At 37.6% G+C, this 15984-nt stretch overlaps 1 protein-coding gene across 2 annotated transcripts in view; it reads left to right on the top strand.

The window, feature by feature from the left end:
* The window catches only part of HDAC11 (histone deacetylase 11), a 32130-nt gene that overhangs the window by 1089 nt on the left and 15057 nt on the right, over positions 1–15984 (top strand). The window contains exons 2-4 of one of the 2 annotated variants that reach the window (XM_075514151.1): positions 807–955; positions 4096–4196; positions 11126–11242. In XM_075514151.1, the coding sequence (XP_075370266.1) occupies positions 807–955; positions 4096–4196; positions 11126–11242 (367 nt within the window). The remainder of the gene's footprint in view (positions 1–806; positions 956–4095; positions 4197–11125; positions 11243–15984) is intronic. The other variant, XM_075514152.1, reaches the window with a different exon arrangement.

Below are 15984 nucleotides of genomic sequence, written 5' to 3'. Positions count from 1 at the left end.
TGCTTTCCTGTTCTGTGAGCGGGTTGTGAAAGAGGGCTCTGAGCTGGCCGTGCCATTTATTTTGGCTGTGAGATTTGGAGAATACAAGAATTGGGAGGGGGAGTGAAGGAAGTATTGGTTAAGGGTTACAGGCATGAGATCTAGAGTTGAGAGTATGCCCTGTGGTTGTATGCTATGCAGATACAAAACCAAGCCTCTTTACTTTTGCTGAGCTGGTCACAAAATAACCTGTTCCTCCTAGGAAAGGATCCTAGAAACCTTGTCAACCTTGTATTGTTAGAAGCATCATGTGTAGGAGCAGTGTGGTTTGGTTTTTTCAATTGTGTTTTGATACAGACTTTACAATGTGAGTCTAGTAATGTATTTGTTGAAGGTTATGTTGTCTGTAAAACCAGATGCACCTTCTAAGGTAGAGGTGCTGCTTGATGAGCTTGGAGAGACAAGGGGAGAGAAGCAAATGGTTCCATTAATTAATGTCTGCAGTGAACTTCATATGCATAATTCATTAATGTGCATTCTTCAGTCTTCCGTTATTCTTTCTTTCCCCACGCCTGGTTAGTTCAAGAGTTTAACTGTACCGGTTGGAAGTGAGAGATGTTACTCTCCCTGACCCTGACGTTGAAGAGCAGTTAAACAACCAAGTGTTTCCTTCAGTAATCATGGGAAATAGCATCTTCAGGAATCGTTCCTAATATGAAGTTGGTATTAATAGGGACTTTAATTTGTAATTTGGAAATTTAGTGAAAAACATTTGACTTTGTAAATAGTTGCTAAAATGGTGACTAGTTTGTTTTCTGCTTTTCAAGGCCTCACAGAACTGAGTTGTATGAGGACAGTCCATCAGCATGCTGGCCTATCGTCTATTCTCCAGACTACAACATCACATTCATGGGACTTGAGAAATTGCATCCATTCGATGCAGGGAAATGGGGAAAAGTAATCAATTTCTTGAAAGGTAAAATAACAGGAGGTACCTCTTAGACCAACATTTGCACAGAAGCTAATAGAAATTATGTAGTTAGTGCAGACTTGTGTTAATAATTGCCAATATAATAGTGACTGTACACTGTCATTGCTCATTTTGTAGATTTAAGCTACCCTCTTTAATCATATTTGGAGTATTGTAGTATTTTTATATATTTGCAGACATAAATCTTAGCAAGTTAAATTGATTGTAGGATTTCCGAGGTGAGTTGGATGTCATGTGTTACGCTTTGTTGAAGATCTTGCCTATGAAATATTTAAAAGATGAAATTGTAATGTTAGAGCAAACATCTTACACTAGGGCTTTTCAATACAAAGGTTTGTTTCACAGGCTTTGAAAATGTATGTTCTAGCCTGCTCCACTAAATAAACCCACAGTTTTGGTTTCAGCTCATTCATGGTGTCTGTGCAGAGTGAAACTCGTGAAATGTGATTGCAAATTCAAGCTCATTAAATGATTTGCTCTCCCCAGAGGCGTGAATAATACTAGTCAGAGTAACTAGTTTGGTTCATTTCAGTCTGGCCCAGAGCATTACAAGACTGAGTAAAAAGGAGTAAGGAGAAACATGAGCATAGCAATGCCTTAGACCATCTTAAAATATTTCTGGTCTTTGCAATTTGAATGAAAGTATGAAGTGAGCAGAAATTCATTGCTTGGCCTTTACAACAAACGTTCATGTGGGATATTTGAGAACTATGAGCACCAGGATCTTGACTTTCAGCCTAGCCCGAGTTAGGTGCAGAATGCTGGAGCCTTGTGAGCGTAGCTCAGCGTGCTGTGTTTTGATACTCAACAGATTTTTAATGATACAAACACTTTCTTTCAGTTCTAGATTAATGTATGAGAACAAGATTTCCTTTGAGCTTCCTCTTGAGGATAGGTGCTGTTTGCAGTTCCAGTTTCTTCTTTCCTTTGAGGACCAAGCGTGGATCTAAAACAGAACACAGACTTCAGTTTTGTACCAACGAATGGAAAATCCTTCCTATGTTAGCTGCAAGCTTACAAACGGTTTGGCTTGCAAGACCTGAACTGCGGTTTGGGAATACTTCCTATAGCCTTGTGCTTCCACTGCTTTACACCTGGTGTAACAAGAACTGGGGCATTCCTTGTGGCTTGTGAAACTACAGGTGTTAATCACTGGCTTGCTGCGGGGTGTAACTTAGTTATTCAACTTAGACTGCAGATAGTCTACTGGCAAATGGCACTTTTCAGGCTGAAAGATAAGTGCAGCTTGTATAAATCCATTCTTTATTGACCTCATGATATTATTCTGATAATGTTTGGGAAGAACTTTGAGACGCCTCTGGTGACAGGCAGAGCTCTTTGTGATGGTGTTCATTATTGCTGTTTAAACAAATTGGAAGATTTAGGCAGAAATGCATTAAGGAAAGACAAATGGAAGAACCAAGGTTAGGATCAGGGCCTATAAAATCTTGGCATCTCTTCATCTAAAGTTTAAGCTTGCTCATCAAGTTTAAAAAAAAAAAAAAAGGAAAAAGGCTTTTTCGCTTGCCAAGACAAAGGTAGTCTGAGAACCAGGCCTCTTCCAGTTATGTGGTCCTAATGACTCCTTCAACTGATGATCTTTTAGTTAAGTATTGCCCTTCTGACTTTAGGCTGCCTTGTATTCATTTAACCGAGGTTAAACAAATTCTAACACTCCATTTAGTAGCTGAGTTTTGGATCTTCCCTCTAACAACCTTAAATAATTGTCTTGGGTTCCATGACTGTTTTCTTAATTAATTAAAACCTTTGCCTTTCTGCTCCTTCTCTGTGTAAAGTCTTTTCCTCTAGCTCTTTTCTGTGAAGTATCCACTCTTTACTCTCAGTCTTTCACAGAAAATAAGATTTCCCAATCGTTTTACTCTCCTTGCTTTGTAAAGCAGAAAGAAGCCACAGGACACGCCAGGGCGCTCCTGGTTTTCTCTGGCTCTGTAGCGACTCCTGGCAACAGCTGACCTATGCTGTTCCCTGTCATCTTCTAGAAAATCACCAGTGAAAATCTTTCTGCACTTACCTTCTCCTTCCTCAAGAATGAATCTGTTAGCAGTTTGGCTTTCTGTCTGACACCAATGAATGAATGAAATGTTTCTCAAGCCTCGGTCAGGATAAACATAAGCTTGCCAAAACAAGTATTGTTGCAGGTGCTGTTCTTGTATAACACTTCAGAACAAAATCTCTCACATTTGTGAGTTGTTTTCTTCCTCCTCCAAGTATAAAATTGGAGAAAAGGTACAGTCTTAGAAGGCTGCAGCCGTGCAGCAATTAAATATCAAAATTTGGCTGGGAAGATCAGCATGGTGCCTTATATTTGTTGTTTCTAGTGATCATATGCAAAGCAACGTTGTTTTTCTGCACTGCTTGGCTTTTTTAGTTGACCCTAACTTGAACTTTCTGGCAAGTATATTCAGATATATGCATTCAAATGTAGTATCTTTGATCACATTCTTAAATCTTGGAGTGATATTTTGTAGCTCGCTCTTATAAAACCAGGTTTTTAAATAAACTATCTTTTGGTCTCTAAGGGGAAGAATTAATAGCTGGTTATTGGTATTTCTTGAAATTAAATGGAAGTAGGGGTGTGACAGAAATATCCTAATTAAGTGTAAGCGTTCACTTCCATGAACATCCAAGCAATTATTTTGTTTAGAATTTTGAGGCTTTTTTTAGTCTCCTCTGATTTAGGGAAATAAATACTAGTATCACATGTGGAATTTCTTAAAGCCTGTTAAAGAGTGGTGAATATTTGATGTTTGAGCACCAAGGCTGCCCCAGTGTCAAGCCTTAGACTGTAAGGATTCTTTTGTGTCTGTCCATCCTCTGTCACTACCTGTCTTGTCTTTTAGTTTAAACAAGAAGTTACCCTGATTACACCCTGAAAAGTTTCTGTAAACAATATTTATTATATACACATTAACTTAGTAGCTTACATGTATAGAGGGTATGTGTTTGGAAAATTTGTAAACACTGAGTAAACAGAAGTTGTTTCAGTGATTTATGTTACAGATGAAGTTATTGCATCAAGGTCAAAGTAACTTTTTTGGCAGGGTGGAATATGAGAAGTTAAGCAATGGTATACAATGCCAATTGTTATTTCTCTCCTGTTTCAGAAGAAAAACTAATTGCAGATGACTTGATTGTACAGGCACGGGAAGCTACTGATGAAGATCTCTTGGTTGTTCACACAAGGCGCTACCTTAATAAATTAAAGGTGCAGTACTTACTGTGTTTTCCAAGCAAACTGTCTAGAATTAGTGTCAAGGGCAACAGATATCCTACTAGGTTTGTTATAGAATTTACTTTTACAGATTTTAGAATGGTATATTTTTAATTCAGCATTGTCATTGAGAATACGGAAAGAAAAACATAGAAATAGTAGGCAATTCACACTATAAAGGGGTGGAGCAGAAGGAGGGTCTACCATGTTATATAGGTGACCTGAAATGATATTTCAGCAATGTTAAATGAACGCAAGGAAAATTTTAATGTTTGAGATGCAAATGATACTCTCTTTAGTACCAGGGTTTTAGTTTTCAAAAGTGTAAGTTTTGATTTACTCTAGTAAAATATGGTTCTGAAATTGAAAATGCATTGGAGAGCACTAAAATGGAGTACTTTATTGGATGTTTTTTAACGCAAGGATTGCTTTATGAGCGCAGGTGACATTGCTTTTATTTTGCACCTCTTTACTTGGAGGGCAGAGAAGGAATTTGTATTAGAAATAACCTTCCATTTCATAATTCAAAAGAAGTTATTTTGAGTCCTCTTTGCCCTTCCACAGTGAAAGAGTCCTTGTATTGCTATTTCTGGAATGTTTTATTTTTCTGTGTAAAGGATCTATGATTTGTGTGAACTTTTTTTACTCTTACTCCTTTTCTGAGTTCTCTTACGCTTCTTCATTCTGTGCTATAAAGTTACATGCAATTTCATACATCATTAGATTTGATCTTATTGCAGCTATTCTTGATATTGAGCTTTTAATTCCATAGAACCACCCACCTCTTTTTACTGCATCACTTTGAAGCAGGGTGTAATGTGCATAGCTCAGTTTGGAACACCATAATAACATTTTTAGTACCTACAGGATGGCTTCACAGGGAATTGTCTGTATAACTTGTGTCTTGGTGTTCAAAACCAGTACTGTCGTGTGCATTCAGATGTGATTAACTGTGTATTTCTCATTCCTCTTTTCTTGAGATAATATTTCCTGCAACTGTAGAAACTGGAAGATGTTGTATTGGTCATGCCAGCAAATTCCTGCCAAGCAGCGAAGATAAAAGTCCTTAGCTGCAAATGAAAAATAACATGGCTAGACATGGAAGGCCCTGGGTATCCTCTGTATTACCTTACCCAAAGTCTACCAATAAATGGCACAGTTTTATGTTACATCAGCTCTGAAGACTTACAAAGGAGCTTGCGTTTCTGGGAATGCCTAGGTCTCTTAAAATAATGGGTCACTTGAGTATTATTCAACAAGGCCAAGTGCAAGGTCCTGCACTTGGGCCACAGCAACCCCATGCAGGACTACAGGCTTGGGGAAGAGTGGCTGGAAAGCTGCCAGGCAGAGAAGGACCTGGGGGTGTTGGTCGACAGCCGCCTGAATATGAGCCAGCAGTGTGCCCAGGCGGCCAAGAAGGCCAATGGCATCCTGGCTTGTATCAGGAATAGTGTGGCCAGCAGGAGTAGGGCAGTGATCGTGCCCCTGTACTCGGCACTGGTGAGGCTGCACCTCGAATGCTGTGTTCAGTGTTGGGCCCCCCACTCCAAGAGAGACATTGAGGGGCTGGAGCGTGTCCAGAGAAGGGCAACGAAGCTGGGGAAGGGTCTGGAGCCCAAGGCTGATGGGGAGCGGCTGGGGGACCTGGGGTTGTTCAGCTTGGAGAAAAGGAGGCTGAGGGGAGACCTCATCGCTCTCTTCAACTGCCTGAAAGGAGGCTGTAGAGAGGTGGGGGTCGGTCTCTTCTCCCAGGTAACAAGTGATAGGACGAGAGGAAACGGCCTCAAGTTGCGCCAGGGGAGGTTTAGACTGGATATGAGGAAATTTTACTTCACTGAAAGGGTTATCAAGCATTGGAACAGGCTGCCCAGGGAAGTGGTTGAGTCGCCATCCCTGGAGGTATTTAAAAGCCGTTTGGATGAGGTGCTTAGGGACATGGTTTAATGGTGGTCTTGGTAGTGTAGGTTTACGGTTAGACTTGATGATCTTAAAGGTCTTTTCCAAGCTATATAATTCTGTGATTCATTTAAAATTTGGGCATGAATTTGGTAGGAAATTCCATACGCTTGCAAGAAGAGGTGGTGCTTGGTGTCTCAGCAGCAGCTGAAGAAGCTGGCTGGAGGTTGGTTGAAGAGAAACAAGATGGTATGCACAAAGTAGATCAAACAGTACTGGAAATGAGTTCTGTGTTGGAGGGAAGGGTCTCCCTGTTTCCCTGCTTTAGGTAACATGACTAGTCCTTACGACAAAATTTGGCCTTTAGGATTGAGGTGATTCCCCCTTAGTTATTCCTTCGAAGAATTTAGATCTCTAAGGTAATGACTGGACTTTGGATAATTTGCTTGCAGTACTTTTCCACTTACTGCCTTTTTCTAGTGTTACGTAAAATCATGCATTGCCTGCATATCAGCATTCTGAAATTTTGGAAGGAGATAGGCAATGAGGTTTAAAGATAGCTTCAGACCATATAAGACTTTCACTCGAACCATTTTTATCTATGAGAGTATCTATGATAACATATGTGAGTGAATACTGAAATGCAAATGATGAGGATAACGCTTGTGCATCAGTGGAATGCAAGATGTGCTTTTCTGAAAGTGATCTGAAACAGGCGATCAATCAGTTGAACTTATACATTTTAATCTGTTTTATATATTTGCAAATTATGGAGGTTTAAAAATGAAAAGTTAATAATTTTATTAGAAATGTAAATTTTTATGCCAAGTGAGAAGTGGATTGGTTTGATTATAGGGAAAGTTTTCTGGTGCTCAAGTGCTTGTGTGCTCTGACTCTTGCCTGGTCGTGTGAGTGCGTCTGCCAAGAGACCAGAGGTACCTGCCTCTTTGCCGCGTGGGGGTATTGGCAGTGTGCCTGGCAAAGGAGCTGGGGCTCTCGGGAATGAAGGCAGCAGAAGCAGGCTCAGAAAACAATCGGTTCAGCCTGTGATAATTCTGGCTGTTTGAGGTGTTCAGATAAAACAGCACAGAGTGCACCTTGGGCTGTGTGCATTGTGTTAGAGACCATAGGTGACTCGGCAGCTGAAAATGTGTGGTTTTGGTTTGGATAAAATGGGCACCTTCAGAAGCGCTTAAAATTTGCCTGTCCCGTTCCTCGGTTCATGCAGTTCTTGTGCTGTCATCCGTTGTCTCTGTTTGCTTTCTACATTGTGCTTTTTCCTTCCTCAGTTTTTTCAAACTTCATTGGTGAAAAATTTATGAAGGCTAGTGGTGGTTTGCTGTAAAATGTTCATGTAAAAACTCGAGAGCAGATAAATGAATTTGATCCTCTTCACCTAAATTTTCATGTAAATGTTAATGTGTTAGGTAAAGGTCTGTAGGAATGTACAAAAAGGTTCTTTTAAAGGTAATGGTATTTGAATATGCTTGGAGAGAACACCGAACAAGAATACTCGGTTTCTGGGAACAAGGTCTGACAGGTTTCAGTATGGACACCGCTGTGCAAATGCCGTAGGGCATTCTTTGCAGCTAAAGTAACTACTAGACCTCTTAAAGAAAAGGATAAGGTAGCATTTGGTTAACAGTGATTTGTTTCTTTGCTTTTAATATTTCCAACTCGTTGGTTGGGAGACTGATGCACCAAAATTGTTTTTTGGCTTGTTGGGAGTAGCACCTGGTTATCATCAGTTTCTACCAGTGCAGTATCTTATTCCTAATGATAATAGTGCGGTTATAACTTGACCTAGAAACTTTTCTGAAAATTACAAGCTTCCTACTCTCCTTTATGATTTTATCTTATGTTAATTCAAGCTAAAAACATACTTTCTTTATCTATTGAAGGTGGGCCCAAATAGCTTTGTTCTGGGCAAGCTTCTAAATATAAAATGATGTTAGTTGCTTGGTGTTGGATTTGTGAGTCCGTGAATTTTCTCTTGAAGCTGGGACTAGCTCCAGGAACTTATCAAAGACTTAAACACAGTGTAAATTTAGATATTAAAGAACAAAATTGCATATTTTTAAAAATTTGACGTGTTGTTGGCTATTTTAAAATGCTGGAATGGAATGAATGCATAACATAAAAGGCAGTACATCAGAGGTTGGTTTTGATCATGAATGTGCTCTTTGTATTAATCCAGGATGTATCAGCTTAAAAGCAACTACTTTAGCTTTATCTTCCTAATATTAGTTTTTCAGTTTAACTTTTAGTCCTTGAACAATAATAATTTGAAATAATTTGTGAAGTCATTTAACCTTACTAAGAAGAGTTTAAGGAATTAAAGTTAATAGTAATAATACTTCATAAGTGAAGTTCTGCAAGAATATCCTCATTAAATGTATATGTTGTTATAGAGTTTAGGCTTAAGCAAGGAAAATTAAGAACTCTTGAAGTTGGGTGGTTTTTTTGTTGTTGTTGTTTTGCTTTGGTTTGGGGTTTTTTTTTGATGTAACATCACGGTATATACTTAGCCACATTTAATGCTACTGCCTAGTAGTTAATTTGGTAGGAGGCATGTATTAAAGGAAAATATACCTGGTTCAGGGTTAACCTGACTTCTTTACTCCCTTTTAAGAAAACAGGGAGTGAAATTTTTTAAAAAATAAAAAATTTAAATTCATACATTGAATTATTTACCCAAAACACAGGCAGGTAAGTACTTTTAAAAATCTTATGATATTAGCAATAGAAATAAAGAAAGAGTTAAATGGAGTTGATAACTAAAAAGAATAAGTGAAGGCATGTTATTGAATAGTGTTTATATATGATTATTACTCTTTCCTGAATCCAGACCAAGTTTTAATTTCTGTTAAGTTATATAATTGCATGTCTACAAAACTTTACTAGAGAATCAGTAATTTGATGATGGCTGAGTGAGAGCAAGTATCTACCAAAAGAAATAGTAACTTATATTATTCTGATATATGCAATTTGAATGCAAAAAATAGTGATTTTAAAAAAAAAAAAATTTTTTTTTTTTGAAGGGTTTGTTCTCTACCAAAGGAAACTAATATGTGTGAAGGCTTCTGTTATGGAAGCCAACTGACAGCCTGGAAAACGTTATTAATGTAGTCCTCATCTATCAAAAATAATTTTTTTAATTTTTACAACATGAAAAAGTATACAATTATATAAACCCAATTCCTTTTGATTTCTTTTTTGAGTATATACATAACTGTTCTGAGAATTTATTGCAGGAAATGCTGGAAAATTAGCACGTTGAAGAAAAAAAGTGCAGAACTGTCCACAGTTTGAGGCAATATATTTCTCAATTATTATAGTGGTGTTTTCTGAGTAGCATTCTCATTGGTCTATAGCTGCGTTCCTGAACCCCAAGACTTTCCTCGCAGTCAAATGACTTTTTCTCTGTATGTTAGGAATTACATAAATACAGTAAAGGACTAAGTCTGAAGCAGTGAATGTCTTTGGCACTGTTCTGTAGATGACCTCAGCTGTGAATAGAAAGCTTTCCTTACTCTTTACTTGTGCCATGTCTGGATTTCTTGCATTCACTTAAAAACCTGCAGCAGCGTACGTGTTGATTTGAGTCTTTATTGCTTCCCATTGAGATGAAAATTTTTTTAAACTGTGTTAAAACTTGCTGAAATTTTGTGATTATCGTTCACATTTGAGATCAAAATTTATTTTATCCAAATGTGTCCTTTCAATTCCATTTTAGAACAGCAGGGTTGAATCTAGTTTTTTCATTATGCTTGTTTAAAAGCTAAAATATCTTGCGAAAGGACTTTATCTAGATTGACTGTATTACAAAATAATGAAAGCACTTTGTTAATGATGGAGAGCTGATAGTATGGCAACAGAATAATGTCTTACAAATATAAAAGTAGTAAGAGCTTAAAATGAACGGTTGACAAAATATAGTTAAGTACTTAGGAACTTTATGAACAATGCCACCCCTCCACCCCACCCAATAGTACTTCGTAGCTGAAGCATTGGTAACTGGGAAGCCAAAGCAGCTTGAGGTTTTTGGAATATCAGAGGACCCTGCAGTTGCAATGCCATTGTCTTCGGTTAAAACTGACCACTGGTACACCCAGTCATTTGTAAACAGACAGCTGACGGTACCCGGGCAGCAAATGCACTGCATCTGGTTAAATGGCCTGATGTTGAAGGAAATAGGATCTATTCTGAATCTTTGTACAAGGTATCAAATTCGTAATTCTTGGTACCTGAATGTTTCAGTGTTGGATTAAGAGGTATAGTCTTGCTTGTGACTTACGCTTTGAAATATATTTAGAAGTGTTATTGCTGGTAGCAGTGTTGTTAGAAGTTCTTTGAAGTGATCTATATGTGTTTGCAAAAAAAGCATTTGCATATTGCAAATATTTTGTATTCTAACCTTCAAATTGTATTCTTGATGATATGACTTTCTAACAAAACGTTTCCTTGAAACATTTTCCAGAAGTGTTTAATATGCTAAATAAATTTTAATCAGTTTTCCATGCTAAAATTTGCACTGTGTGTTCATTTAAGTATTTGAACTTCTTAGTTGAGTTGTCTGTTTGTTTGTTTTTTCTTTCTCCTTGGTATATCCTTTTGACTTGACACGGGAAAAGATGTTTTAGGTTTGAAGGATATATCAAGTGTAGCTTACTGTTAATACTGCTGAAGGATATTTTACAATTCTTCTTCCCAATCCCAGGGATATTGGATTTTCTGAAGTACTAGCTTGCTGAAAAATTGCTGAGGTATTACCATTTGATACTAAAATCTGAAAAACCTAGTGATGGTGATTGAAAGTGATGATTCTCATAGGTTCGTCCTCAAGTTGTTAACTATTTGGAGGTTACTAATAAGGACTGTTGTGGTCACCTCCATCTAAAAATATTAAAAATCTTGCTAAGAACCTGTGAGCTCCTTTTCAATAAATAGCAACTGATGAGAGATGTAAATGTCATCATTAAGACAGGCTACATTAATTGGAACTTTTTTTCCCCCCTGCTTTGTAGTGGTCATTTGTTGTGGCTACAATCACAGAAATTCCACCAGTTGCCTTTCTTCCCAATTTCGTTGTTCAGAGAAAAGTTTTGAAACCTCTACGAACCCAGACAGGAGGAACAATAATGGTAAGGTGCTCTTGATTCACTTTTATCGTATTTAAACTTGTTGATCAAAACTCTATAAACCTGTGAGTTGTAATATTTTGTATAACTCAAAGGCTCGAGCCCTGGAGGCCTGTAGAGGGAAGTGAGTTAGTGTACAGTCCTAAACATGAGCAAAGTTTGCCGCTTGTTAGCAACTACCAAGGTGAAGGACATACCTGATTTTATGGTCCGTAATTTGCAGAAGCGGAAAAGACAGTAAGGGCAGCCTGGGCAAGCAATGTATGGCAGGACTTATGGCAAATACAGAAACTGAATTAGTTTTGAACAGTGTTCAAATACAGGCAAATTCTAGGAATGGGAGTTTTCAAAACTGATAATATAGAAGCTATTTTTAAAGCACATACTTACCAAATGGCCTTGTTACTGTATGGGAAGAGATGCATGGTTTGGTTGCTCTTGAGACTAGGTAAGTGTTTAAATTTAAAAATCATATCACCTTGCTCATTTTAATGTTTAAAGTTAGTTTATCTACTTTTTCTATTGTAAATACTACATAAGCAGCTCAGCTGAACTCAAGTGAGACGTAACCTGTTTCACCTTAATGGAATAGTTTTCTAATTAGTTAAATGAGTGCTCTGGTCAGAAGAGCTGTGTGTTGCCAGACATTTAGTTTTGCCTGAGAATTGCCATTAGTGATGTTCAGGAAGTAGGAGGAAAGAAAATGGTTAATAGCTGGAGCCAAGAATGGGTTATTTAAACCATGTATTGAGGAAAATATGCCTTCATAATTGTAAACCGGTAACTAATGGAACCCTTTCTGCCCTTTTTATCATTCCTTGTCATATTAGAGCTAGAGTTCAGAAATTATACAGCGTGGTGCTGGGAGACGATGGTAACAGTCCCGATCTCTCTTCACAGGCACTGAGTTGTAACAGTTACATAAATGGAAGACAAATAATCCTATCTGAAATCATTAATATTATGGTACAAATAGATCTTTGCTGCATTTTAACTACTCTTCCTGAAGGTAGCTGTTACAGTGGGTGCATGTGAAAAGGATAGAAGCCCATATTGCTTTTGCTATATCTATTAGAAGCCAGTTATTGAAGAACACTATTCTGTGGCTTGGCAAATCTTTCAGAGTACGTCTATGCCAGATATGAGAATATGATTTATTGCAACTACTAGATATTAAAGGTGAGCGAGACTGGGAAGCCATAAATGAATGATAAAGTAATGGCATTATTTTCAGAAATAGGTAGCTTCCCATTTCTGTCGACAGAAATGTGGGTACTTAGTAATCTGCACTGGAATCAAGGTTTCTTATTTTTAAATGCTTACCTTCGTGAATGTATCAAGAATTCATTAAAGACATAAATGATATAAAGAGCTCTTCGATGACTAGTGCATAAAAGGCAGTGCAGTACGGTTTTCAGAAACAATGAAAAAGGTCAAATCTGTTTGTGAGTCAGACCTATGAGAATGATGTGAGTGAGCCCAAAAGTTCAGTGAAACAGTTCTCCAAGTTTTCTTTAGTTTTGTGGGGCTGATACGAGATTATCTGTTGCTACTATCATTTGTGTGTATAAGTGGATCTGGGTACTATTAAATTTCAGCCCTCTTGGGTTTTACTATGTGAAATGAAAGTAGAGAGCCAGTTGTTATCAGATTTTAAGATAAGGTGAAATATGCTGCTTTTCTGTTGTATTTACTTTTTTTAATGGTAGAACTACTCAATGCCTGATTCTTTATTGGAAAAAAAAATGGCAATTTCTTTCAGTAATTCAGTACTCTGGTGTTAAATGTGTCCCATCCAGCTGCTGGATTTGCAAGTGTGTATGTAAAAGTACCTGCCAGCTGTTGGATTTTGTTCCCAAAAGGTGGTAGAGAAAGGAATAGAACGGACTGGGCAACTTGTGACTGGGCTTAAATATCTAGTGTTAAGATTCAGAAACACCTTCTAACAGTGGATTTAATTGTTTTAAGCATGTCATGTTAACTCCTTTGTAATGTCCAAAACGCTGGTCATAGATATTTAAAAATCTGGAGCTCTTCATAAAGTTTGAGTATATCATCATGTTTGAGCTGTGTTGCAAACTGGTGCATTTTACTATTTCTAATGGGGAATCTAGTGTTTCCGTTATGTAGCTCTTCATGATACTGTGAAGTACGTCAGAGTAGTTGAAAAATGTATCGACATGCACGTGCATGTGTTCAGAAAAATCTTGTTTATGGTTGGAGGAAAAGGTGAGAGTTGTAATCATAGCAGAGAAGTAGCAAAGGAAGATTTCCAGGAAGTTTTTTAACTTGAGGACAGTAGAGGGAAAGATCAAAAAGTCACCTCCTTGATGCTGAAGTTGTCTGTGTGAAGTGAGTTGACTGCTGCTTATTGCTCTGAGCTGTTAAATAAAAGTGGCCAGTGGTTTCTTCCTAAATCATTAGGACAATAGCGAGCCTTGTAACATTTGCCATGTTTAAGTATCCTTGCAGGTTGCTGGGTCTGGTTTTAATCCAGGCTTGTGAGTGGAAAATGGCTTTCTTTTATAAAATAAAAGTTGTATCTATCTTGCCCCCCCTTGGACTCTGTTTCTCTAACTGTTGTTGTTCTCACCTCTTAAATCCTGTTTCCTAATTCTACTTTAATTCTTTTGTCTTCCTCTGTCTTCTTGGCCGTACGTGTTACTTAAAGTCAAAGAATAGTGAGGTAAGGAAATATGTGAAAGTGCTTGTACAGTGTAGCGATGTATGATGCTTTTGTTGAAGCCTAAAAGTCTGCATAAGCATGAGAAAACCAGATAAACTACTGAAAATGTTAAACCAGCCTTTAAGGACAATTTAAGTATATGAGTTTGGAAAGAACATGCTTGGTTCTGGATAAATTTTGAAGACTTACTGGATTACGGTAATAGGCTAGATAACAAAAAGTGCTACCTCCTTTAGTAGGTGTTAACTGCCAAAAGCAGAGATGATAGAAGTGGAACACAGTGCCTCTCCCTGATGCAAACCTGCGTGAACCGCCTGGGACACTTTCTCCTGGCAATTTACCAGCAGGAGCTGGAGATAGCACCAGGCTCCTGGTTTTGCTGATATTTGTGTAGTCATCTTGCTTCCAATGGACTGCTGGGAAGTTTGGGGGTAGTTTGACTTTTTTATTTTTCTTTTTTTTTTTTTAATTTTTTGTTTCCTTTTAAAACCTGATGTTGTGGAGTGGGGTAGTAGTAGAGAGGAAGAATTCTGGTTTCTTGTGGTTCATAGAGTTCAAGGTGCTTAGAAATTTTTCGGCTGTCACTCACAGACAAAGAAGTAGCTCCATTCTGTCTCCATTTAGTCCTTCAGCATCACTTCAGGCTCCTGGGCGGTTCTCTCTTCTGTGCCGTATTTCTGACTGCAGTCTGTAGTGGTTATTGAGATGAGGGTTTTTGGTCTGCAAAGTCCTGTCTGAATAGCAACATGCAGAGTCTTCTCTTATTATAGCTATGCTGTCTTTTCTGTACAATAGTTATGAGGAATGAAGGAAATGGTGGAAGAGAAAAATAATTGGAAAGAGTCTAGAGTTTCCTGATATTCTACCTTTGATATTTCTTGAGGGTCTTGACTGTACAAGTGTGTGAAATCTATTTCAACTTGGTTCCAACTAGTCAATACTTTTACGTAGTTTTGTGATGTTTTTCGTTGTGCTTGTGTTATCTTTAATGCACTAGTTATAAATGAGGTCAGGTAGAAGAGAGAGCCACTAGTTGTCTCTGATGTCTTTGTATCATGCCTCCTGAAATGACATCACTGGTCACTTTTGGATTGATCTTGATGCCATATGCTGTTATTTTCACCTTTTTTGTTTTTCCTTATGGGGAAATAGGTATGTACTTTAAAAGCAGTTTTGATTCATCACACAATAACATTTGTACAAGTCAGAAGTACAGTCATTCCCGATGGTCCTGTTTATCGTGAAAATTCCTGTTGAGTTTCTGTACTTTTTAATGATTTTTTAGCAATACGGGAAGATTGGTTTTTGGTGAGGAATCCCTCGGAAGTATGCTAAATCACAGATAATGTGCTTTCCCTGTGACTTAATGGGTTTTATAGTTCAGAAACTGCAATCTTTTCTCAAGATCTAATTTGTGTAAGTTAGCACGTTCATAACAGGATGATGTTTACCTTCCAAGTAGTTTTCTTAATACTAAATTAGAACTGTTCAAATATAAATATTGGTGATGAAGAATTCTCAACTGTCTAGGCTTCCTTTCATATATGATTTGTAATATGTTCCGTGACTATGGAAAAGAATAATCTGTTTTTACCTTTTCTCTCTCTCTTTTAATTATAGCTAGTAATATCTTTTTTTTTATTTTATTTTTTTTTTAACATGACACTTCAGGAATACTGCAGTGAAACACTTGCATGACTCTTCCTGGCCAAAATAAGTCAGGTTTTTCAATTAAAATTTCATCATTTAAGCCCTGTGCATCTCTCTTCTGTCAGTACTTTCCCTTCCCTGAATGTCATTTGAGTTCAAAGGAGAGATACAGGCACGGTTTTTCTGTATTGGAGGGAAAAAGATTGGTAATATTCTATACTATGCATGTTATACCATTTAAAAAATAAAAGAAGTCACAGGGCACTTCATACTGTAGCATTTTTCTGTCCCCACCCCCAGCTGAAACTATGTTAATCTGTATTTTCAGGATTTTGAGCTTACATTCATTCCTCCTATTTTACATGAACAGGAAGGGTATTAGGAGATTCTTGCTCATTTTTTACTCTTA

This window comes from Mycteria americana, chromosome 11 (assembly GCF_035582795.1).
Source record: "Mycteria americana isolate JAX WOST 10 ecotype Jacksonville Zoo and Gardens chromosome 11, USCA_MyAme_1.0, whole genome shotgun sequence".
NCBI classification, from domain to species: domain Eukaryota; kingdom Metazoa; phylum Chordata; class Aves; order Ciconiiformes; family Ciconiidae; genus Mycteria; species Mycteria americana.
Note: the sequence above shows the minus strand (reverse complement) of the source record. Positions and strands in the feature narration are given on the sequence as shown.